This window comes from Sinocyclocheilus anshuiensis, unplaced genomic scaffold (genome assembly GCF_001515605.1).
Source record: "Sinocyclocheilus anshuiensis isolate Anshui unplaced genomic scaffold, SAMN03320099.WGS_v1.1 scaffold173, whole genome shotgun sequence".
NCBI classification, from domain to species: domain Eukaryota; kingdom Metazoa; phylum Chordata; class Actinopteri; order Cypriniformes; family Cyprinidae; genus Sinocyclocheilus; species Sinocyclocheilus anshuiensis.
In genome coordinates, this window is record NW_015536480.1 from 1,029,475 (window position 1) to 1,054,519 (window position 25,045).

The window sequence follows — 25,045 nt, forward strand, 5'->3', positions numbered from 1 at the left end:
CCGTAAGTCTAAATGCATTTAGAAATAATAGCATTTAAATGATAATTTTGCTACAGTTTTTGCTTGGACATGTTAAACATATCTAATCAATTTGGGTAATACATTTTGATTTTAATTTTGCAACTTATAAAGCATTAAAATATGATTTTGATTTACATATTAAAACTACTGAAGCAAACGGCAAGTGAAAATTATATAACTGAATTTTCATTTTGCACTACATGATATTAATTTCATAAGACAGTTCTACAGAACACAACATTTTTTTTTATTTTCGCTGCAATGGGCTAGTGCAATTCCATAGATTTGACAGAGGTCCTGGGATTTTCCTGGGATTTAATGCTTTTCATCTGATGCCTGAGACCTGACTCTGTTGGCTGAGAATAAAGTTTGTTTATCAAGTCTTACCTCCCTCAGACTCATCATCTCTCCTTTCTGCTTCTCGGTGTCTGCTTCGTACAGAAAACTTCTGATGTCCATCTACAGGAGCCAATAATGTTTTCGTCAAAATAAGATCATCGTTTTATTTAGAAATGACAATTCATTTCTTGCTACACAACAATACTACAGCAAGAATCAAAGTTACGCCTTCTTTCTTTGCGGGAACATTTGGGCGGCGTTATGCAAATCTTCCCCCATAGTGACGTAGACATGTGGGGGCGTTAGAACGAGCTGTTTTAGGTAGGCGTGGTTGACTTAACTTTTATAAAGAATATCTCTTTGGATTTGAGACTTTTCAAAATAAGATCATCGTTTTATTTAGAAATGACAATTCATTTCTTGCTACACAACAATACTACAGCAAGAATCAAAGTTACGCCTTCTTTCTTTGCGGGAACATTTGGGCGGCGTTATGCAAATCTTCCCACATAGTGAGGTAGACATGTTGGGGCGTGTTTAAACGAGGCGTTTTAGGTAGGTGTGGATGAGTCTTAACTTTTATAACGAATATCTCTTTGGGTTTGAGACTTTAGTCTTTGCAACTTTATGGGATCTTATCTATTCACGAACAGCTTGTAACACTCCAAAGAGAAAGGAAAACTTGAAATAGCATCATATGACCCCTTTAATAAGTGAGTCATTGTGACTGAACCGAATCATTTAAACGGTTGAATCATATGAATGAAGGCACCATCGTGTTGCTCAGAGATGCAAGACAGTGCTGTGGCTGTGTTTGGAATGATTTTTGTTGGCGAAATAGAGCAAAAACAGGCAATATGGTGTCTAAAACTTAAGTCTCTTCTTGTTTATTGAACTGTTGTATTAAATCAATATCACATTTCTAATCATGGTAATTTTTGGAGAAAAACGGCACTCTTTGTGTGAAATTGATTAACTATATGAAGTGGTATAAATATATAAATTTTCATGTCTTGAATTTTGTTATAATTCTAAATGCATTTTAATAGACTGAATCATGCAGTGAAAGAACGCACTCTAAATGCGCACACGCACTAGTCTAGACTTCACGTATGCCTAATGTACGCGTGCACTCTGTAGGGGTGTTTTGAATGGTTTTTGCAAAATACTCTATGTCAAATTGCACATCATTAAAACAACAATTGCGATATTATCGCAGACGATAGCCTAGCCTATATCGCACACCCCTACTGCTGAGGCATCTCAGATGAGAAGATCTGTTATCTTGGCTTTTTATCCTTGCAGCACCAAAGCAGAATTAATATAAGGTAATTATTTTACAACTTCTGTCAGGGGCGGACTGGCCATCTGGACGTTCTGGAGAAGACAGCTGTCGGCCTGGCTGGTTCATCATCAAAGAAAAAGTGTCAGATTAAGTGACGTTGACGGCCGACAAAAGGGGGCGCTAATGCCATCTATTTTTGCTTAATGCTTAAAAAAAGAAACCGAAACTGACGTGAAGGAGCGTGGGCTCGTGATGGCAAGCATAAAAATGTGAAGATAATGGCGCTTGGGAGAAGCTAAAAAAAACAAGAAAAAAAAACAAGCGACCAGTTACATAAGATTACCTTTGCCTGCCAATCTCACTATACAGAGCATGTAGCCTATAGTACTATAGTAAAAATCCCAGGACACCTCTAGTCCAAACGTACACTGCTATTTTTTACTCTGCATTGTCTAACATGAATATTCCATTCATTCATGATTCATACATAAAGAGACAGCAGCGATTCTACAAAGGGTTACATTTGAGAGATACGGAGTTAGAAAATGGAGTAAATGAAGTAGCCTATAATATGATTACACAGTAAAAAACGTTGGGTTGTTTTTTTAACCCAACCATTGCAGCAGTGCCATGCGTCAGACTGCAGCACAAATGTGGTGTCTGTTACGATTTCTTCCCCTTCTAATAGGTGACTTAATTCCACATGACAACAAGTACTGGGAACTGCTGCTTCTACTGTTGTCTTGTATGGAAATGATATTTTCCCCATCCATGACTCCTGAGGCCACAATATACCTCCGAAGTCTCATTCAGGACCATCACACACTCTTCCTAGAGTTGTTCCCTAATTTGAATTTAAGACCGAAACACCATTTCATGGTTCACTATCCATCTGCTTTTAGAAAGATAGGCCCACTTGTCAACTTCTGGACAATGCGATTCGAAGCTAAACATAGCTTTTTTAAAAGACTAAGCCATGTCACTTGTAATTTTAAAAATGTCACAAAGACTATGGCATACAGGCACCAAATGATGCTGTGCTTTCAGCTGTTAACAGACGGGTTGTTCAAGAAGGAAACTGAGATTGGTTCAGGTCAAAACTCAGTTCTTCAGTCAGTTGAGGGATTTCAAAATATTACTGGTAGCTTGGACGATTTTCCCCGTTCCAGTGAGGTTTATATCCCCTCATGGGTCAAGGTTAATGGCACAGTATATAGACCAGGGATGACTGTTTTCATGTCCTGCAATACTGATGGAGATACCCAGTTTGGCTGTATTAAGAAAATTGTCACTCTTGGTGACAAAGTGAAACTGATAGTTCAGAGATGGACAACAGTTTGTTTCAGTCATCATTACTTTGCCTACGCTGTTGTTCCTGACCAAGTTTTGGAAGCACTTAGTGTCAGTGAACTGTATGATTTCCACCCGTTACATGCAGTCAAGTCATATGTATTTATTAAATATGTAGTATTTTTGTAGTTCACTTATAATGTTGGTAAAAAAATTTGCACAAAAATGTTATTCACAAAAATCTATTATGAAAATATTTTCTACCTTCATTTTGACCCTCTGTCTGAAAAGCTCTTATTTAGAGGATTGGCTCCTTTAAAGGCCCCGATATACTTAAAGCGAAATCAAAGAACGAACTAATGTGCCGTAATTTCAAACAAAATCAGGCCAAAACGAACTTTCCAGAAACGCATCAGAAATAAAATACGGCATCTGTCTACAGTCCAAATCCAGTGTTTTCATTGATTATAGCTTTTTAAGTGATTCCACACTCTCGTCTGGTGTAGACAGGTGTCTCCTGGCAGGCAGGCAGGCAGGCATTTTGCAAATGTGTTATATAGTAACATAGTTTAGAGTTAACCTACTTTAATTCACTACAACACTGCTTCAGTTTTACTTTTACACAGTGTAACACTGCTGTTTTTTTCTGTGATTCATTTGTAAACATATATTGAATCACTGGAATGTTTGTCATATATGCCAACTAAAGTTTATTTATTCTTTCAAGGTTGGTACTAATATGGTGCACTACCTCAACAATGAGACAAGCCAGGATCCACATGTCTTGATGCTTGGAGACAAAGAAAATTCCTCCCAAGTTTTCATCATTTTCAATGGAGAGGCAGTTGAAAAGGAGACCTTACTTCAAGCAGTGGATGTATGCTTCAAAATGTTCTACATCTATGACATAAACTACCCAAAGCCCTCTGCTCCCATTTGGGAGTTCTTGCAGCATGCAGTCTATAATATTCCTGGAGGAGTTCCTTCTACACATTGCTGCCTCCTAAAAAACTTTGTATTCAGTGTTACTGATCATCAGTAGATCCAGTAGCCAAAACACACATTAAGGTGTTTATAACACAATGCATATGGTGTACACTGTTTTTTTTTTTTATTTGTATACCGTATTTGTTATGAATATTTGTACTGTATGTGCATATTTGTGTTTTGAAGTTAACGGTATATTTTAATTTATGTATATTGTATGTTTTGTTTTGAATTTAATGTGTATTTTGAATATTTGTACTTCAATATTTATTTGTCACGTGTTCTACATGTTCACTGGTGTATTTTGAATTCAATATATGCAAATAATTGTTAATTACATAATTAAATAATAATAATTAAATACTACGCTCACCAATATTGAGTACATTTGTCATTTAAAATTTAAAACATGTTTTTAAAACAGTTTTATTGTTTTTCTACTTAAATAAACAAACTGTATTTGAAAACCGTGTATTTTATTCATTAAAATAATCTCATGAATAAAAGTAAATAGTTAACCCAACTGTTGGGTTATTTTTAACCCAACTGGCTTTTAACCCAATCATTGGGTTAAAAATAACCCACAGTTGGGAAGGTGCTATGTTAACCCATAGTTGGGTTACTTGTTGGGTTATTTTTAACCCAACATTTTTTAGTGAGTCCCAGGACACCCTGAGTCCGAACGTTCACTGCTTTTTTACTCTGCATTGTCTGACATGAATATTCCATTCATTCATAATTCATACATAAAGAGACAGCAGCGATTCTACAACAGGTTACAAAATAGAGTAAATGAAGTAGCCTATATAATATGATTAGTCTGATTAACATGACGCACGCACGCACGCACGCACGCACGCACACACACAGACAGACAGACATATGAATACTCAAATTGAAGAATTCTGTTGTTTCAGGTTTCTAGATTTATGTTTATCATTGTCTATCATTGTCATATTATACATTTTGCATTCTGCTCTTTTTATGTAGATCAAGTATTTTAGTTCATACAATAATATGTTTATTTCAATCCCCTGCTGAAAAAACATAGAAACCATCACATAATTTGTAATGGTTTTACTGGTTATAATGAAAATTTTATTGGTTTTAATGGAAACTGTAATGGTGCCTGTTGGTCTCTACTGGTAATTGGTCACCTTCTATTCATGGCTTTTGTTAAAACCACTAAATCCTAATGTAATATGTCCCAAAACACACTTCAGGAAACCATTATTTAATGGTTTTAATGGTTAAAAGTTGATGGTTTGTAATATTTGTAATGGTATTTGTAGTGGAAATCATTAGAATTTCTGTGATGGTTTCTATTGTTTTTGTCAGCAGGGTCACCATGAGTTTTGTGATGTTATTTGCCATAAATGCGATAGGATTGCTGTAATATTGTGAGATAGTAGCGACTGCTTGTAGTTGTGGTGGGCCTATTTGGGAGAAAATCCAGGGCCGTTTTTTACTCCCAGTCCGTCTGACTCTGTTATTGGACAAATACCGAGGTCCGGACCTCGGGGTCCTCAATGGTGGGTACCGCCCTGAGCGAGGCCCATGCTTCCTGATCAAGTGCGCATCTGCGTCTGAGTTGCTTTCACATTCACGCGAACCGCTCCACATGAAACCGAATTCAGTCCACCTCCTTCAGGTAGTCTCGGGTTCGGTATACCGGGTCCGCATGACCTATTCAGCCGTTTTTGTCATACATTTCAAGCTGATTTTGTTGTTGTTGTATTAAGTTTGTTTTTGTTATAGTAATGAACTGTTACAGTCATGTTTTCTGTCAGATTATAGGCGCTCAAAATCTTCACGCGCCACTCACATATATTGAATTAAAGTACATTATGGACGCCTCTTGGTCATTTTTAAGTAAACTTTTGGCGGCTGGTTTGCGAGTTTACCCTGCACGCCCTGCGCTTCTCGTCCGCCTTTATAGTTTCCACCGTGATATATAGCTCTCTAGAGAGAAGCGAACAACGCTCGAGCTCGACATAACATCTGTTTAGACGCAGAAGGTCCTCACAGTAACAGATATTATAGCTTTGAAGCGTTTTAACAAACTTACCGTGACATGTGAAGGCATTTGTTAGATTTAGAATCCTCCGCAATAGCGTCTCTGGAATGAGTACTTTCTGTTTCACTTTAAGCAGTTCCGCTAAAAACGTGATGACGATTGTGTCACGTGCTGTCTGCTATTGCATGCTGCACTGGAGTAAACAGCACAAATTGTCTGCTTGTTGTTGACACAAATATAGAAATATAATTTTTGCACCCCTCGAATAGAGAATTATCATCATTAAAAGAGAGAGCACGAGAGAATGAAAAATAAAAGAATCAATTAAATTAGATTGTTATTGTGGACATCAAATACCCTTCCCCTAATAAATTTTTTTATAACCCATGCTATATTATTATTATTATTGTGGAAGACATTTATCATTACACTTCTGGACAGGTCTTTAAATGTCCTTATTGCCTCTTCCAGAGCTTTCACTATATATTCAGTGATGGAAACCGAACTTGTGCTGATTTCTCTCTCCAACTGATTTGCTTTTTTTATCCAGTAAATGAAGACAATACAGCCAGACTTTTGTTGGAGCCACATGCTGTGGATTCTCATTTAACAGAGTGGGGAGCTACAAATGCAGGGCCTCCATGCAAGTAGTGGCTAATATTCGCATACATTTTCTTTTCACAGCTCGTTTTCCTTCAATTGAAAGTTCAGGGGTCTTCTTGACCATGACATTCAGTTCTCCCTTTGTCTTGGGAAAATGTCCAATCAAACACCATGAAGGCCTGAGCTCTGTACAGTAGCCTACAGCTGTGAACACATGTGTTGCAGTTTTCTGCTCAAACACCCGAGGGTAGGTGATCTGGCCCAGCTGGGTCTAGTAAGCTGTTTGAATCTGGAGGTTTAGTAATACACTGTTACTCTGGACTGCTGGCTTGATTGATGATTTGGTGTCACACAGATACTAGACAGATCCTCTCAATTCCACCAGCCCTGCCATGAAGCTGGCTTTCAGGGAAGCACTTGCATCCAGGAGACTGGACTTACTAGAGAGAGAGTCAGAGCTACTGAACTGAAAATCTGTCAGAGGCTGTGGACGAGTGTCCAAATCTTCACTCAAGGATTTCTTATTCCACAGAGTAACACCTGAAATGAGAAATGGCTTTCAACTCTGCGTGAGGAAATGCTGTTAGGAGTAAATGTGCAAACGTTAGTCCTCCTGTGATCTAATATTTCCCTGTGGATATTTCCAATGCCTATAGATGACTTACAATTGAATATGATTGTATAGCAGTATTTAGATCAGATCTATTTATCATGGCTACACATAATAAACACTGATAGATCTAAAGATCTAATTTACGGATGAACAGCTGCTGCTGAATATATTCCAAAGTTACAAACTAGTATTACTGAAGAATAAATGAACACATATCTGTGTATGCAGCAGAATGAACTGCCATGATGTTAGCACTCCAGTGGGGAGAAGATGTAAAACAAGAGCAGATGTAATATGTACTGACTCTTCTGCAGCACTATCAAGCCTTGCAAGTGGATTAAAATCGTCAAGGCAAGACACTACATATGAGATTATTGCAACATTTTTTTAAGATTAAGTAATGCAAGCTGAATGTTTCTGTGGGCTCCTGCTCATATAGGAGTGGAGGCTAATGAAATGGTTGATAAGCGAGCTGTGAAACACACAGAGATAGATGCACAAGTGTGGAACTGTGAAAGAAACGGCAGATATCTGTATAGCATGAAGCAACAAGTAGGCAATGGGAGAAAAGTTTTTAATAACAGGAAGGAAGATTCAATTACTGCTTAAAGGGATAGTTCACCCAAAAATGAAAATGTGATGTTTATCTGCTTACCCCCAGGGCATCCAAGATGTAGGTGACTTTGTTTCTTCAGTAGAACACATATGATGATTTTTAACTTTAATCGTTGCAGTCTATCAGTCTGAAGAAACAAAGTCTCCTACATCTTGGATGCCCTGGGGGTAAGCAGATAAACATCAAATTTTCAGTTTTGGGTGAACTATTCCTTTAAATTCGAATAGGGCATTCTGGACTAAATCATTCATTGTATAAAATATGAAAACCTGAAACAAGGCAGTGTAATTATTGTGAGCAAACAAAAACACTAGAGCATGTACTAATAAAATGTAAATAAAAAAATGTATAAGAAAGAATAGTACTTAAGGAATTAAAAAGACATTACATTTGAAAAGCCTTCTGAAAGAATCCACAGAACAACATAAAAATATAGTGTTATATTAAGATTGCTTAAAATGTTAGGATTATGCAGGATCATTTAAAAATGATTTATTTTTTGTTTATTTTCACCTGCCTGTGCTTCACAATTCAGTCCAGTCTGTGGCAGTACTGCACCAGAAGTTGCCATAAATAATGCTAGGAGAAGGAAGAGAAAGAGAAGAAACAATGCATGCATATAATCGTTTCTTTGTTTGTTTTTGTTTTTGTAGTCATGGTATGCAATAGCTACTGTTCAACAGTATGGGTAAGATTGTTTTCCCCCCAAATAAATGAATAATTTTATTCAGCATGGATGCATTAATCTGATCAAAAGTGACAGTCAAGACTTTTAAAAAGAGTTACATTTCAAGCAAATATAGATATTTTGAATTTTCAGAACACTGGAAATTAGAATGTCTTCTGAAGGATCATGTGACACTGAAGACTGGAGTAATAATGCTGAAAATTCAGCTGTGCATCACAGAAATAAATTACATTTTAAAATGTATTACAATATAAACAGGTATTTTAAATTGTAATAATATTGTACAATATTAGTCTTCTTACTGTTTGATCAAAAACGAAGACTTAAGACTGAGTATAAAAAAGAATGATTTCAAAAACACATTTTATTTCTTTCTTTTTCGCTTTGATTTTGGGGTAAACAATTTTTGCGAGAAAGTTGACTTCAGCTATATACAGTATTTATGTATTATAAATAAATTCTATGTAATTTATATGTATGTAAGAGAGAATACTGAGAAAACATATCTTTTGCATTGATATACAACAGTAGAGCGCAGGAGCAGCAGGTGCATCCTGTGTGTGTGGAAGAAAACCTCCACGCTTCACTGCAACGCTACAGGAGAAACTTCAGCTCATCAACTTCAGAACCTGTTCTGTTTTACTGAAATTAAGAAAGGGAGTATACAGAGCTGAATTATTTATAAGCACTGAATCAAATAAACTCTAGTCAAACTAGAAGTGTGGCCTGAAACTAAAATTTGCATTTGTGGAGGAGATTCTGTTCGTCTCAGAATAGTGCCTGTGTCTCCAGTGCTGCATGTTCAAACCACGAGAGGTTTGTTTACAAGAAATAAAGATTTACAACTCAAACCACAGGAACTGTTAAGCTTTATCATTCATTTTAACTTAATAAATACTACTTCCATCTGAATAAGGCACTGAATGATGCTCTTGACAAAAATAATGTTCTTCAGCTTCATTACAAATAAGTGCTCTAGCATCATGCTTTTGTTTAACCCCTTAACTGTCACCCCCCATTTAAAAAAAAATAGGCAATAAAGTGCACTATCCAAACTTAAATTGTTGTAATTTATGAACACTTTGGAATACAGACCTAAGGTTGGTGGTTTCTTTTTAAAGAAGAAAATCAGCAGATTATTGCAAAAGTGGAATAAAAAAAAAAAAAAATCAAGTATCAAAAAGTTATAGACGTTTAAATTTACTGTAAAGAAAATGCGCTATACTAATTTTATTTTATTTTATATATAGTAAATATTTTACATAACAGGTTTTACTCTAAAATTGGTATACAATTAAAGTCTTGTGTCTAAATAAGTTATGTTCCAAATTTGAAGTTGATATGAAAAAAAAGAGGTTCCTGTGAGATTTTATTTAGGGCGTTATACCACAAACAGCCACCGGGTGCCATACATTTTTTTAATGCATTTTTCTGTCACAAATGTCTAGATATCTCTGTAAATCTTACTTCTATCTCAAAATAGACTCAGACCTTTCTAATTATATGCATTTTGTCAAGATTATAAAAAGTTTTGATTGTAAAATACCGTAATACATTTTGTAATATGACACTTGACACAGCCGACTAAGTGGGAGGAGACCGCCAAAAGATTTTAAAGTACCATTTCCATGGTAATGCAATGTCCGATTTCAAAATGGTTTTCACAGGATGAATCTTGGGCTTCTAAGGTTTCAAATGATATATAATTTATGATGATTACTAAAAGCTTTGATAGAGAAAAAGGACAAAAAAAAGAATCGTCCCACAGTTAAGGGGTTAATAAATCTTTGAGGTTTTGTGTTTCTATCTTAGCTTATTTACACATTTGCAACATGACTAAATACTTGTTTGCTCAGAAGAGTTCCTAACATATTGTACAGTGAGGTAAAACAGTCCCTCTACTGCCGTCATAAAAATACAACTACTAGGTTTTATGTAGCATTTTAAACCTACATTTAATGTTCAATAAAATACATAATGTAGCAAAATGTAGGTTTTAGCAGTTTTAAACCATCCTTTATGCAAAATGGAAATACTCCTGTGTCTTTCTAACATCAACAGATGAGGATACAACTGTAACATGAAGCAACATGCATTTGGGTGCAACTTAAGCAATGACATACATCCAAGTCCACAAGACGAAGGGAAGGCCATAAATATGTTAACTGGAACGCAGCTTAAGACAGTGATATTAAAAGAGCAAACCCAGCATACACCTGACTGATGATGCATGGTATATGCACTTAAGTGACAGATTTTATTAGTTATTTATTACTGTGATATTTCGAAAGCCACTGAGTTTGATTGCCCATAAGATTCTTTATGTTTGTATACATTCCTAATAGTGCTGGATGTTATTTATGAGTTATTGCTCCTAAATGGGACTTTTCTGCTCTAATTACACTGAACATTTACATATACAGCACTACTTTGCATTGGCAGCACATGCTTCAGTGCTTTTGTAAGTGTTTATAGGCCCGTAGTTTAACACAGATCAGAATCATCATCATCACAGAACAACAATGACTTCCATCGTCATTTTTATTTCGATGCTTGTAGTATTTTATCAGGGTTTGTATAATTAGACTAGATCTTTATTGCACAAATTAACACGTGTCATACTTTGGCATATCATGGTTTATGTGACTCTTTCAGAGTGCCGAGGACAGGTCGTCATCACTCAGACACCGTTAGCAACAGCAGCCCAACCAGGACAAGAAGTGAAATTAAACTGCAAAGCCAACAGGCCGGTGCATCTTAATGACCACATGGCTTGGTACTTCAGGGAACCTGGAGGAGCTACTAAACTACTTGTACAAGGTGCCACCATTCGATTCACTGGAGCTCCTTCTAGATTCACCGGAAGTGGACATGGAGCGGACTTTACTCTGACCATCAGTGGAGCCCGGCCTGAAGATGCAGGACATTACTTCTGTCAGAGTGACCACACTGGTGCAATAGTCACACGGTGATAAAGAGCCGCACAAAAACCTCCGTCACACTACACTGCACTGATACAGCTGAGAGACACTGCAGCCGCTCACACACACACACACGCACACACACACACACACACACACACACACACACACACACACACACACACAGGCACACACACACACACACACACCACAAAACTAGACATTCATCCTCATAGAAAACATCTGCCCAGCTGAAAACAAGCATTCAGATAATGTCAAAGACAACAGACGTGATTATGCAATTAAATACATGTTCCAAAGCTGTATGAGTTTCTTTCTTCTGTTGAGCACAAAAGAAGATATTTTGAAGAATGAACCAAAGAGTTTCTGTTCCCCATTGACTTACACAGTATTTTCTTTCCATACTAGGGAAGTCAATGACTGCCGTCAACTGTTTGGTTGCACATATTCTACTAAATATCTTTTTGTATTTAGCAGAAAAAAGAAACTCATACAGGTTTGGAACGACATCCTACTTGTATTGTATATGACTGATCTGTTAAAAAAATATATGTCCTTTGTCTTTGTAAACTTTTATCACAATCCAGTTATGTGACTCCTTATGTGGCTACCTTGTTTAATCGATAAATGTTCTCTTAAGTTTATCAATTTTATTATGTGCTTTTTTATTTTCATGTATCTATTTTTTAATTGTAACTTTATTTTATTTCAGTTTTTGTATTATTAATTTTAATTCTTCAACTTGAACTTATTTCAGTTAAGGCAACATTTCTATTTTTAACAGTTTTTTTAAGTTTAGTATTTTTATAAAATATTTAAGTTTTTTCATCTATTTTTTAGTTTATTTTAATTAAGCTTTTTTTCAATTACCGAAAACCATTTGAAAACTGAAAACTACTAATTCTGGTTTTTGTTAACAATAGCAACACAGTTGCAAATGCTGTTTCGAGACGACTCTCGTTTTATAATCGACTCTGCAGGTGTTTTCATGCTTCACTGAGAGAAGCTTATTTGAATATCTCACATGAAATAATTTAGGGAAGTTGACATTTCATACAATGTGACATTCTCAAGTCTTCCTAAAACAATTTTTTTTTTCAGCATTTCAAATTCTTTTATAACTATTGAATTATAGTTCATTTAGACGTCATAACCACCCCATGTTATTTGAGAGGCCACATGATATTAGTAGAATATTTAATGGAATATTTGTACTTTTAAACATTTATTTGTCACAGCAGGACCAAGAAGAGAATCAAAGATAAAAGCTTTTATTTCAGGTAAAAGAGAAAAATCATAGCATGCTCTTGAATGAATTAAATCAGAGAAGCAGAAGTGAGACACGAGCAGGAAGGCTGCAGCAGATCTACTGTGAGCACTGATCTCTGGTCAGTTGTCGAGTGACGGCAGGCTGGCCGCTGCGTGTGGCCTCACAGCTCACTGAGACGCTCTCCATCCACTGCTGTTCAGAGAGAGTCAGGCTGCTGCTCCAGCTGTACAGACCGTCCTCCTGCAGGAGCCCAGCGCTGCTGTCCTGAGACCTGCTGCTGCTGCCGTCCACCGTCCAGCTCAAGCTCCAGTCTGACGGGAAGCCCCCGCTGGCCACACACACCAGTGTCGCTGTGCTCTTTGATGAAATCTCTGCGCTGGACGGGGGCAGGACGCTCAGTTTAGGAGGAGTGATGCCTGAGAAAAGAGCAGAGCAGCAGGACACCATAGAACTCTCTTAACAGACATCTGAACACATTTTATTACAGAAAGTCAATGTAAACTGAACATTTATTGTTTACTGTACCATTGTGAAAAAGAAGTGCACTTAATTGTATTGAATTAGTAGTGTACTTTAAATCTTAAAAGGAATACTTAATAAAATAATAATACTTGCAGATAATGTAATATTAATGAAATAAAATGTCACTTTAAGTGTACTTAAAGAGAGCACACTTTCATGACTTTCTTAATAATGTAAAATTAATTTTTTTACTTAAAGTACATTTTAAATCATTATGTTTTAATAATCTTCTGTCGTGCTTTGAAGAAGTACACTTCTTTTGTAGACTAACATACTACACAAAAGTATTTGATTATAATTTTAACTATAGTGTTTTTTGATACATTTAAAGTTAATTGATTTTAAACTTACTAATATCATAACAAATGTGCAATTACAAATATATTTAAGTACATAGAAGTTTCAATAGAAACGACAGTATATTTCAGTTTACTATAATATAAGTAATTATGAAATTGTACTTTTGTTCTACTTAAGTGGGTCAGCAGTCTACTGTTCAACTAATTGCATTTAATATCAATTTAAATTATAATAGATTTTTCAAATGCAATTAAGTGTCCTAAAACATTACATTCAGATCACACTTTATTTTATTCTTTTAAAGTGTATTATTTCCATAATAAGTAAAAGTATGATGAAGTGCTCTGTTTCAAGGGACTAGTAAAATACATTTCACAAATGCCAAGTTGGCAAGCTTAAAAGATAAACTGTAATCTGAAACAAATCCATTAAAATATCTTTTGGGCAAAACAATTTATGACAAAATATGCTGTATGACAAAATGCTCTAACAGCATGTTAGTAGTAAAGACATTTATATTATGTCTCCGTAGTTTGACTCTCAAATATAAACCTACACTGAGAAATATTTACTGCTAGTATATCAAATAGAAAATATGTTTTTCCCAGTACAAATGAAAACATTTAAAGTATAATGTCATAATTTGTAATAATATGACTATATTGTGTTGTATTAAAAGCATTTGAATATGTACTTACTGCCAACATCCAGTCTGGTGCCGCCGCCGAAAGTTAATCACAGTGATACAAACTAATAGAGCAGCTGCACAAAAACCTCTGCATGCTTCAGCAGCTGCACAACAACTGCTGTACTTATACTTGTGATCAAACCCATTTCAATAATAAAAAACTATTAATTGCATTTTTAGAAAAGAAAAAATGTTGTAATATATATTATTGCACATTTAAACATTACAATCTAAACACCAGCTGATGGTAAACTACTGAATGCTCATGAAATATCATCAGAATATCCAAGAAAACTCTTGAGAAATATCATCTGATACTAATACGAAGTCTTTGTTTTTGTGGAAAAAGTACACTATAAAAAAAATTCTGTAAAATTTACGGTAAAAAACCGGCAGCTGTGGTTGCCGGAATTTTACCGTCAAAAAAATACGGTAGCAACGTTTTAGGTTTTATGGTTTTAACTTAAATTTACAGTTAAATACCGTAATTTCATTAACTGATATAATGTGAATATACCAACCTATTGAAGTACTGAAATCTGTTTAGTACCTTTGTAATACACTGATAACCACCAAATACAGGTGGTGATGAGAAAGTCACATGATGAACCAAAGCCCATCACAAGCAGCTTTTAAATAATAACATATATAGAAGGTGCACAGTTTCATTCACACAAACGGTAAACATCATCATGGTAACACACATGAAACTGAAATAATGCAATAAACATTAATTTAACAACATTAGGTGTAACACACAACCCTAATATACAAAACTGATAAGAAAAAACTAAGAAACATAGGTATTTCAACAAAAAAACATCAAATTTGATGTGTAACGCAGGGAATTCTGGGAATGTCAATTTACGGTTATTCACTGTAAATTATACGGTATTTTTCACTTCCAAATACGGTATACTACCGTAAAATTAATGTCCAATACATGTAATGTCCAATACAGTTTTTCACCGTATATAGTAGGGGAATTTACCATTTAACAGGTTTTTACTGTAGCATTTTTACAGCCTTTTACCGTTAACTTCACGGTCATTTTTTACAGTGTACATTTAATTACTGTTTAAAATGAATTTAGTTTGAAACTCAATATCTGACACATATGTGACACGTTTTCTCTGAAAGGAAGCAGCTTTGAATAAGTGCACCACTCCTCTGTTTAAGACTGACTGTCATCGCTCAGGACTCTAAACAGCAGCTCTCGTCTGTTCTCTCTCAGTCCTAGCAAAGATGACTGCAAACACTCTGGTGATCTGCTCTCTACTGCTTTCTCTTGCTGGTGAGATTACAGTTGAATATTCAGCGAGTTATGAATGTTTTTCTCATTTTTCTCATGTGTCATCTGTTTGACTGTACTAATGATGGCAGGTTGTTCAGCTGAGATCATTCTGACTCAGAGTCCGTCAGTGGATTCGGTGTCTGTGGGAAGCAGCGTCACTCTCAACTGCAGGTCCAGCAGTACTGGTTTAACATCCAGTTTAGCCTGGTATCATCAGAAACCCGGACAAACACCCAAACTCCTGTTCTCTAGTGTTGCTAGCAAAGTGTCTGGAGTTTCTGAGAGATTCACTGATGGGAGATCAGGAACAAACTTCATGCTCAATATCAGAAATGTCCAGTCTGAAGACGCAGGAGATTATTACTGTCAACAGCATAGTGAATGGCCACGAACACAGTGATACAGAACCGTACAAAAACCCCTTCAGTGAAAGAGGAACTACTGATTTAGACACACACTGCACACATATTACACTGTGACTGCACCCCGTTTTAAAAACTAAACAGTTCATATCACACAGCAAGATACCTGATTTCATTTCACTACTAGTTAAGGTTTAGATTTGGCTAGGGTATACTGATCGTAGACCAAAACTAACAAGTACAGCTTTATCTTGGCTTTTTAAAATAATAGCACACTGTGGTTTGAGCAAAATGATTCCATATTCTTTATGTGCAATCTGTTGCATACCAAATAAATGGTTCATTATCTTGGATGCATGAAAGCAGAGCAGCTGGGACTAAAGCAATGGTTTTGTCCCTTTGGTTGTTCAACTGAAACTTAAGAACCACAAAACAATCATAGCCGGCCTTTCAAAAAGTTTCAATCTTTAAAACAATTTTATTGACATTCAATACCACTTTAATGCTAGCTTCAGATCACCATCTTTCACATCACCACATTTATATTTTTCTGATTTACAGTTTTATTTTAAATTGTTGGTATAACATGTATAATTTTATTGTTTCACTTTGCCTTTACATTAATAATTTTATCGTTCAGTCCATGTACAGCTATATGGTACTGTACAATTATCATTTATCATTCTGACAACATTAAAAATACATTTGCTGTAAGTATTGATAAAAACCCTTCACTAATTTCAAAGGTAAATTGACAACATAAAACTGGTTTTAATAACTAAGATTAGAAATAATTAATAACTCACAAACAGAGATTATAATTTCATGCTCAAGTAAGCACTGAGGCCCAAACTTGTACTGGAAAATGCAAAGCGCTGTCTTCGTCTCTCAGGGATTGATCGTACGATAACCTCTCAAATGCATGCTGACATTGCTGGGAAGTCCAAGTCTGATCAGCTCCTCTTGTAGCTGAAAATATGTGAGCTTTATGACAAATCATGTAATGATATCTTTTCCAGTCAGATCAAATAATCAGCAGTAACATATTCAGTTTAAAAGAATATTTCCAGATTTTTATCTTGACAGTGCATAGTTTGTTCTTCTTTTTTTATTGGATGGTATATGCAGTGTCAAATAAAGTATAAGGATATAAATAATGTGTATAGATCAAAAGGGGTAATTTAACAAAATATGTAAAAATGCATCCTCTTTTATTGAAAAATTAAACAAGATTTCATCAAACTTTGATAATTGCCTTAATCTTTTAAACAACTGATAGGATTTTTCATATTTTAATTTACATTGTATTAAAATCACCTGTAAATTTACTTTTTAATCCATGAAAGGTGTGATTTTGATGCACAAATTAGTTTTTATTGTCTCTTATAACAAAAATATTTTATTTAAGCCCATTAAAATGCAGATCCTGTTGTATACAATACTGAAAAAAAAAAACGTTTTAAAACTGTTCCATTATTACCCATTAGCAGATTTTGATTAATATCTAGAAACAAGTTACATTTTTTTATACATTGTACAGTCAAACAAAGTGTGTTTTCTTTTTTCTTGCTTGAAAAATGGTGGTTCCCTAAAGAACCTTTAACATCCATGGAATCATTTCTTTCCATGAAAGGTTCTTTATAATAGTGGGAAAAGGTTTTTTAATTTTTCAAATGTTCTTAAAAGGCTGGTGTAAAATAAATAAATAAATAAATAAAAACGTCCTTAGTTCACTGCTTCTCAAACCTGTCCTGGGGACCCCCATTAGTTCACATTAAGGGTTTAAAGGTTCAAGGTTCGTGGTTCATGGTTTGGGACATATTGCGGTTCTGGTGTCACATTTTCAGTACTGATTTGAGGGTGGGGGTAAAATGACATGTTACTTTAATGTTTTTTTTGTAAATGTAAGAGACACTTTACAATAAATTCATTATAGTTAAGTTACAGTTGTTCTCGAAACAAATAAAATTCAAGGTAAATTGAAGTCCAACATTACATACATATATATTAAAAATACATATTTTAGTAAATGTCACTGCACACCGTTCTGTTGGGTTCCATCATCTTTTAAGTCTTTTAAAGGTCCCATATTGTCAAAACTGAAATTTCCTGGCTTTTTTCATGATAACTGAGGTCTAGGGGCTATTTAACTACCATATAAGTTTCAAAACAGTCAGTTCACAGTAAAATGCACACAGCCTGCATAAAGTACCTGTGATTTTTCATGAACCATTGTGACTTCCGTAAAAAGCTGACGTCAGAACTACACAGTCACCGCCTTCAGTCCTCATTTTTTTAAAAATGGTTTGCAAAATAGAAAGTGCACTGATTGAAGTTCAGTATTTACATTATGTTGAATCCATTGGAAATCAATGCAACAGAGCCTTACTGCTTATAACTTCGGTGAGGCCAGTCACACAGGATGAAGCTCAAATCATAAATGAATCTAGAGATCCGAAATCTTCATAATCTATTTTGTTTATTTATATAGCAACAGGACACAATAGCTAAATTTACAAGATACTTTTTCCTCTACTCGTTAACACAGCTGCCTCTTCACGGAGACAAATGAACATCTTCTTTTGCTACACTTTGCTCCTGTATTCGACAGCGCTATCTAGCGGTGTACATTAACATTTCTTCATTTAGTAGATGATTTTATCCAAAGAGACTTACAGTTGAGGAATACAACAAGTGATTCATCATAGGATGCAATAAACACGAGAAGTGCTAGTAATACAAGAGTTCAGTTAAAATAGTAAAAGCTAGAACAGGAAGGGATAAGGGATAAGGGATAATGACAGTATAGACATGGTAATAGTAAAAAAAAATAGAGGAATGTTTTTTTTTGTTTTTTTTTAGCAGGATGCAGTTACATGCTCACGGAAGAGATGAGTTTTCAGTTGCTCCTTGAAAACATGCAAACCAGCATGATCATGCTGTTTTTGCAATATGATCATTAAAGGTCAGCTGATCATCAAGGGTCACCTCAAGATTCCAAGCTGGATGGTAACAGGTGTTTTAATGATAGAGTGGCTGGGAGGATGAAAAGCTATGTTTTAGCTAGGTTAAGTTGTAGGTGATGTTCTTGTATCCATGTCGAGATGTCCACCAGACAGTTTGAGTTTGGCTGTGAACTTGCAGAACACTCACACAAACGCAGATAGACAAGCCTCTGCTGTGTATTTGTTTATGCTCTGCTCTGCTCTGGCATCAGCTCTGAGTTCAAACCCCTCACACCTGAGAGAGCTGGATCTGAGCTACAATCACCCAGGAGAATCAGGAGTGAAGCTGCTCTCTGATACACTCAACCATCTGGACAAACTCAAGTAAGTTGACCAGAAACAATCATCCTGTCAGCTCTGTAAATGAGAAAGGTTGAGTTTCCCATTTCAGTTCCCACAATGAAAGCAAAAATCATAGTTCATTTAATAAAGTTAAATGAACCCAAAATAGAATTGTATTTTCTCTTTGTTTCCTTTGCCAAAACAGATCATCCACATCCTTTGTTAGAACTGAGATTAATCTCAGTACAAATGCATACCAAACTGAGGGTGGCGAACTGTACGATTATTTATCTATTTGTTTATTTTACAGAGAACTATTATACCCCCAAAGCACAGTTTGGATTTCTCCCTCATCAGTCACACTCAATTCAAGTCTTGCCTGTACTAGTGAGCTGATTAGTAAAAACAGATGTCAGATGAGACATCCAAAATGTGCTGTGGTCCCCAGGACAGGTTTAAGAAGCACTATAAAAGAGCATGTTAGTTTAACATTCACTCTCTAGTCTGTTCCAAAACATTGGTCCAAAAATTAAAATAAAAATCTTACTTAATTAAAAGTAAATTATGTATATCAGGGCTTTTTCAATGTTTTGCAGACGTTAGTTCTAACCCTTATTTAACACAACTGTAACTTGCAAGTAATTGAGAACACTAGGACTAGCTTGTTTGAACGTGTTTATTTAGGGTTAAAGCTAAACTCAGGAGGACCCTGGTCCTCCATGGCTGGAGTTGAAGATCCTTGTTGTACATTATGTGCATCATGAGTTACTTTATTAGATAAACCAATTCTATTGATTTAAATGACTGTCTTAGAGTTAGAGACTAGTTTTACTGGTAACTTGGCTATGTTCACAAAGTGCAATCCTATTTTTACATAAAACTGATTCTGATTTGGGTTGAGAATGTAAACATGATGTATACATTCTCATCTGAATCAATATTAGTTTTTATACAATACAATACAATTTTATATAAATACAATAACATTTTAACAAACCTCCACCCCAACTTCTGTTGAATATAATTATGCGTATATTTTCATACTCACAGAGCTTTTCTGCAGTTCCTCACAGCAGGTAACAGTCTCCATCGACCCTCTCTAGTGTTGATATTGTACTGTTTAAGGTCAAACTCATCCAGCACCTCCTCTGACATCAGGATTATGTTTGCCAAAGTTGAACATTGTGCAAGAGCAAGACTTTTACTTGTTTGCTTTAGACTTTAAAAGCTCCTGCATTTCTTTAACAACAGAATTATCCTTCATCTCAATCAAGCAGTGTGACAGATTCATCCATCTTTCAGGACTGACACTGTTTTTTTGACCTCGTTTGAGGTTTTGGGTTATTTTCTTGACGCTCTCTGGGTTGTTCTCTGTGTGCATCAGTGCATCCTGTAAAAGTCTCTGATTGGACTCCAGTGAGACGCCATGAAGAAATCGAAGGAAAAGTTCCAGGTGTCCATTTTTACTGCTCAAGGCTTTATTCATTGCTCCCTTCAGAAACGTATTCAGAGGAACATCCTCACACTGAGTTCTGGACTTTCTTGTCGGGAACATTTTCAGAACCTCACTGTTCTTGTATAAATAGCAGAAAAACACATACAGTGCTGCAAAAAACTCCTGAAAGTTCAGATGTACAAAGCTGTAAATCTTCCTGTGATAAATCACAGATTCCTCTCTAAAGATCTCAGTGCAAATCCCAGAATACACTGACCGGGCCCCGTGTAAGCTAAGGACGGCCCTGATCCGGGAAATCATGTATACTTGACATTTTAAATGAAATATATCAAATAATCCTTAGATTACATAATGGTATGAATGTATCATTTATCTGGGTTCCTGCGCATGTAGGTATGAAAGGAAACGAAGAGGTAGATTTTTTAGGCAAAACAATCTCTCAAATCCCAAACAATAGATCTACAGGTTAAATTAGGCTAAGTAAAGCTGAAGCCAAGACTATACAGTAATAAAGGTACATACACAAAATATATGCCAGGAATACTGGGATATTAATGATACAGGAAGACATTATTATAATATTCAAAGCAAAGTCAGTGTAGGAAGAGAAATGGGTACAAATCGGAGAGAGGAAACAGTCATTACTCTTCTCAGAATAGGACATAGCCTACAGGGCTCAATAAGACTCAAGAGAGTTAATAGGTAAACACACAAATTGTTTTTGTACACATTGTAACCAACCTGAATTAGTAAAACATATAATAATCGAATGTCATGCATATGAAAATAAGAGAATAATATTAAAATAAGTATTTGAAAAATATAAACTTATATTTACTTTGGAAAATATACTTGGAACAGCACTAAGGAAAACATATGTACAGTTAATTTCATATCTGAAAGAGACATGTCTACTAGAACGAATATGAAGATCATAGAATAGTAGTTTTTTTCTTCTTCTTCTCCTGTTATCTTTCTCAGTCGGACTGTTGTTCCACACTCCAGTGCAGCAGGTGGCGGTAAAGCACCTATTAGCTGGTTGCCAACCGCCAAAAACGCTTCAGAAGAAGAAGAAGAAGAAGAAACCACAGTAAACTTGCAGAGCAGCCGTTGGACTTCTTCATTAGCTGTTGACATTCCTATATAAGACAGCGATAAAACCACGCGACTGTGTAGCATTAGACTTATAAACGTCTTAGTTTTGTTGTTGACCATTAGGTAGCTGATCATGAACGTGGCTAAAAGTGGCTATCGTGTTTTCTCGGCCAACTCTACGCCCGCGTGCACTGAACTCTCTAAGAAGATTACTGAGTAAGTATCCTATGACCACCTGCTTAATATTTAACAAGGATCTTGATTTGAGATGCTGATCTTGATGTTATATGAGGGTGTAGTGATGTTATTGAGATTGTGGCCTGTAGATCAACAGAACAAACGACAGCCTGGCCTGTTTCTTAATCTCATTATGTTGATGTCGAATTGTACAAAAAAATCCTCCTGCCAGCTGCAGTATACTATGAGGATTTGGACTGATAACTGAAAGAATTAATCTATGAAGTATCCCTATAGGTATGTGGACGTCTGGTTTTAAGTGTACTTACTGTGGAAAGTAAATGCAATATTTTCTCCACTTGAAGAGGGCAGGAAAACTGGTGAACAGTGGGCTATTCATCACATAAGCTGTGCATGTGACCGACTGCTCTTGGAAATAGTCTGCATTCATTGCAAACTGTGACTGAAATAATACAATCTATTTAATCAGGTTGTCATGCAGCTCTGTGTCAAAGTGACTTTCATGATAAGAAACGTTTGGCATACCTGTGTTGATTTCTGCTTGTGTGTGTGTGTTTGCGCAGGCGTCTTGGAGTCGAGCTGGGGAAATCTGTTGTTTACCAGGAGTCAAACAGAGGTGATCAATCATGCTTTATTTACACACATACTCTGTTGTTGACAGAGTGACCCTTGGCACCCTGACGCTTTTGACATGGACTCAAATGGGGGAAGTCGTGGCCTAATGGTTAGAGAGTTGGACTCATAACCCAAAGGTTGCGTGCGGGTTTGAGTCTCGTACCGGTAGGGATTGTAGGTGGGGGGAGTGAATGTACAGCGCTCTCTCCCACCTTCAATACCATGACTGAGGTGCCCTTGAGCAAGGCACCGAACCCCCAACTGCTCCCCGGGCGCCGCAGCAAAAAAATGGCTGCCCACTGCTCCGGGTGTGTGTTCACGGTGTGTGTGTGTTCACTGCTGTGTGTGTGCACTTTGGATGGGATAAATGCAGAGCACTAATTCCGAGTATGGGTCACCATACTTGGCCACACGTCACGTCACTTTAAATAGATGTGAAAATCTCGTTCTCATTACTGTAATCACTTCATTTTTGCAAAGCTTCAAAAAACTTAATCATTATCTGTCTCAAAGGCAGCACAATTCATAACAATAGTGTTTAAGAAGTCACACAAAACTTAACGGGTCTCATTCACTAATAATTGCGTTATTTGTATGCACAGGAGAACTACTTACAAAAAATATCCACCTAATTCACAACATGTCCGTACACACATGAATGTCTTGTTAACATCGTCCTAATGTTAATGAATTTAGACTCTTCTGAAGCAGCGGCCGTGTGCCCAAACCGTCTCCATATAAGGGCTTTCTACACGGCCTTTACTTTACAGCCTTTCGTGACTCTCAGCAAACATGATGTGACGCTCTCTAAAGAGCCATCTGAGAGACATGCAGCAAGCTTCTCAAATAATGCCAAAAGTGCTGTCCTCAAAACCAGTTCAAACAATTATTAATTCAGTTCAATTCAAGTTTATTTGTATAGCGCTTTTCACGATGCAAATCGTTGCAAAGCAGCTTTACAGAAAATTCAAGTTTCTACGTTATATTTAGTAATAGTTTATCAGTGGTGACTATCTCAAGTTGATGTCCATAATATGGCAGAAATTTACGGTAAAAATCAAGCAGTTAATGTCATGTAATCAAACAGACGGTGAACACTATTAACAGCAATGATTATATGTTGCGATAAAACTTATAGCAACATTTGGTAGCTTTCCACTGCATGGTACGGCACGGTACGGTTCACTTTTGGGGGGTTTTCCACTAGGTACAGTACCTGGTACATGGCACTTTTTTTAGTACCACCTCGGTTGGGGTTCCAAGTGAACCGTACCATTACCAAAACGTGACGTGTAAACTCTGGATCTTTGTAAGGGTTGGATCCAGACTGAAGCTTGTGGTCCTAGTTTCCACGGGATGCCAATCCAGAAGGAAATAGAGAAAAATGAGCGTAGCTGCTGTTCCAACTAAGCAAAAAAGAATGCGTTCAACCCAAGCAAACGAATGTTGATGTGCATTTGATCAGATATAACTGAAGTACAAGGTTATGAGAGCGAGAATGCACGGCTGACGTTATTGTCTGTGCCGCTGGTAACAAAACGGATCTGCTCGGAATCGGAAAGAAGTAAGACTGATCGGCCGATCACCGATCCGGGCCGATCAGGAGGAAAATTGGCCGATTCCGATCCCTGGCCGATCGATTGGTGCATCTCTAGTGTGCACGAGACCTAATATTTAAGTTTGAGAAGCAAAATAAAAAAAAACAAAACATGTACAGTATGTGATCAAGGAACATACATTTGAGTAAATCTGAAGATATTGCAATAATGGTAATGTGCAATTAATTACAGTAATGTAATGGCGATTGACGTATGTGATTAAATGGTCTTAACAATGGTTAATAATGGAATGAAATGATAAAAAGTATTAAGTAGAAGAAGAAAAATAAGGATCTTAATAATAATGGAATAATGGTCTTAAAATAGGCTTCATTTCTTTATTCAAAATATAGTTTCTTATTTTTATTTTGAGGTAAAAGTTTTCATTTTCTTCATGAGGTTCACCCAAACAGGTTAGTGTCAACTAAATAATCCATTTACCATTGCTATTTTGATGTTGTTGCTTTTATCTGACAGAAACGAGAGTTGAGATCAAAGAGTCTGTGAGAGGCCAAACGATCTTCATCATCCAAACCATTCCCAGGTAAGAGTGCCAGTGTATTGAATCCAATTCAGAATAGGAAATCAGCATGCTTATTAAATTCTAGTAAACTCTAGTAAGCTTTAAACTTATTTGCGCCTGTGAATTTTTGCATAACACTATAGCTTAATTGCTGTGTGATCTTAATCCTTATCTTGCTTGAGCTGTCATCTATGTATCTATATATAGAGCTGTTTAGAGCTAGGTCATACATCATGTATTCACCATATACTTGCTATGATTTTTCTAATTTTTCATGAGCATCATTGTACATTAATTTAGATTTTCAATGTGCACTTTATTTGGCAATTCTGACATCATTTGCCCTCCCTTATGCCATTTTGACTTTCTTTTTTCTTGTGGAACACAGAAGGTACAAAGTGAAGTCTACAGGGCATCTTACCTTTTTTTTTTTTTG

At 36.1% G+C, this 25,045-nt stretch overlaps 3 protein-coding genes, 1 pseudogene and 1 gene segment (V, D, J or C); 2 read left to right on the top strand and 3 right to left on the bottom strand.

Moving 5' to 3' along the window:
- Positions 1–6,045, bottom strand: part of LOC107676321 (NACHT, LRR and PYD domains-containing protein 12-like) — a 46,176-nt gene extending 40,131 nt beyond the window's left edge. The window contains exons 1-2 of the mRNA XM_016470877.1: positions 5,991–6,045; positions 409–480 (exon numbers count right to left, since the gene is read on the bottom strand). The gene's annotated coding sequence lies outside the window, so the exon portion shown is untranslated. The remainder of the gene's footprint in view (positions 1–408; positions 481–5,990) is intronic.
- LOC107678417 (uncharacterized) overlaps positions 1–8,342 on the bottom strand; it is a 10,204-nt pseudogene extending 1,862 nt beyond the window's left edge.
- A 2,639-nt stretch (positions 8,343–10,981) lies between these two features.
- LOC107676077 (Ig kappa chain V-III region NG9) lies at positions 10,982–11,431 on the top strand. The gene is made up of 2 exons (XM_074186963.1): positions 10,982–11,030; positions 11,115–11,431. The coding sequence occupies exons 1-2, from the start codon at positions 10,982–10,984 to the stop codon at positions 11,429–11,431; spliced, it is 366 nt and encodes a 121-aa protein (XP_074043064.1).
- A 1,239-nt stretch (positions 11,432–12,670) lies between these two features.
- On the bottom strand, positions 12,671–14,225 carry LOC107678502 (Ig lambda chain C region-like; the record flags this gene model as incomplete). The annotated part of the segment is given in 2 exon segments: positions 12,671–13,087; positions 14,192–14,225. Coding segments are annotated over 2 exon segments (354 nt in total), but the record flags the coding sequence as incomplete, so codon positions are not given.
- A 7,392-nt stretch (positions 14,226–21,617) lies between these two features.
- Positions 21,618–25,045, top strand: part of prpsap1 (phosphoribosyl pyrophosphate synthetase-associated protein 1) — a 21,182-nt gene continuing 17,754 nt past the window's right edge. The window contains exons 1-3 of the mRNA XM_016471227.1: positions 21,618–21,891; positions 22,437–22,489; positions 24,564–24,630. Of these exons, the coding sequence (XP_016326713.1) occupies positions 21,809–21,891; positions 22,437–22,489; positions 24,564–24,630 (203 nt within the window). The 5' untranslated portion in view covers positions 21,618–21,808. The remainder of the gene's footprint in view (positions 21,892–22,436; positions 22,490–24,563; positions 24,631–25,045) is intronic.

What these genes read in the sequence shown, in the direction of transcription:
- LOC107676077 (XM_074186963.1), top strand. Translation starts at nt 10,982, where the DNA reads ATGACTTCCATCGTCATTTTTATTTCGATGCTTGTAGTATTTTATCAG. An exon ending in GCTTGTAGTATTTTATCAGG is followed by an intron (nt 11,031 to 11,114) that starts GTTTGTATAATT and finishes TGACTCTTTCAG; the next exon opens with AGTGCCGAGGACAGGTCGTC.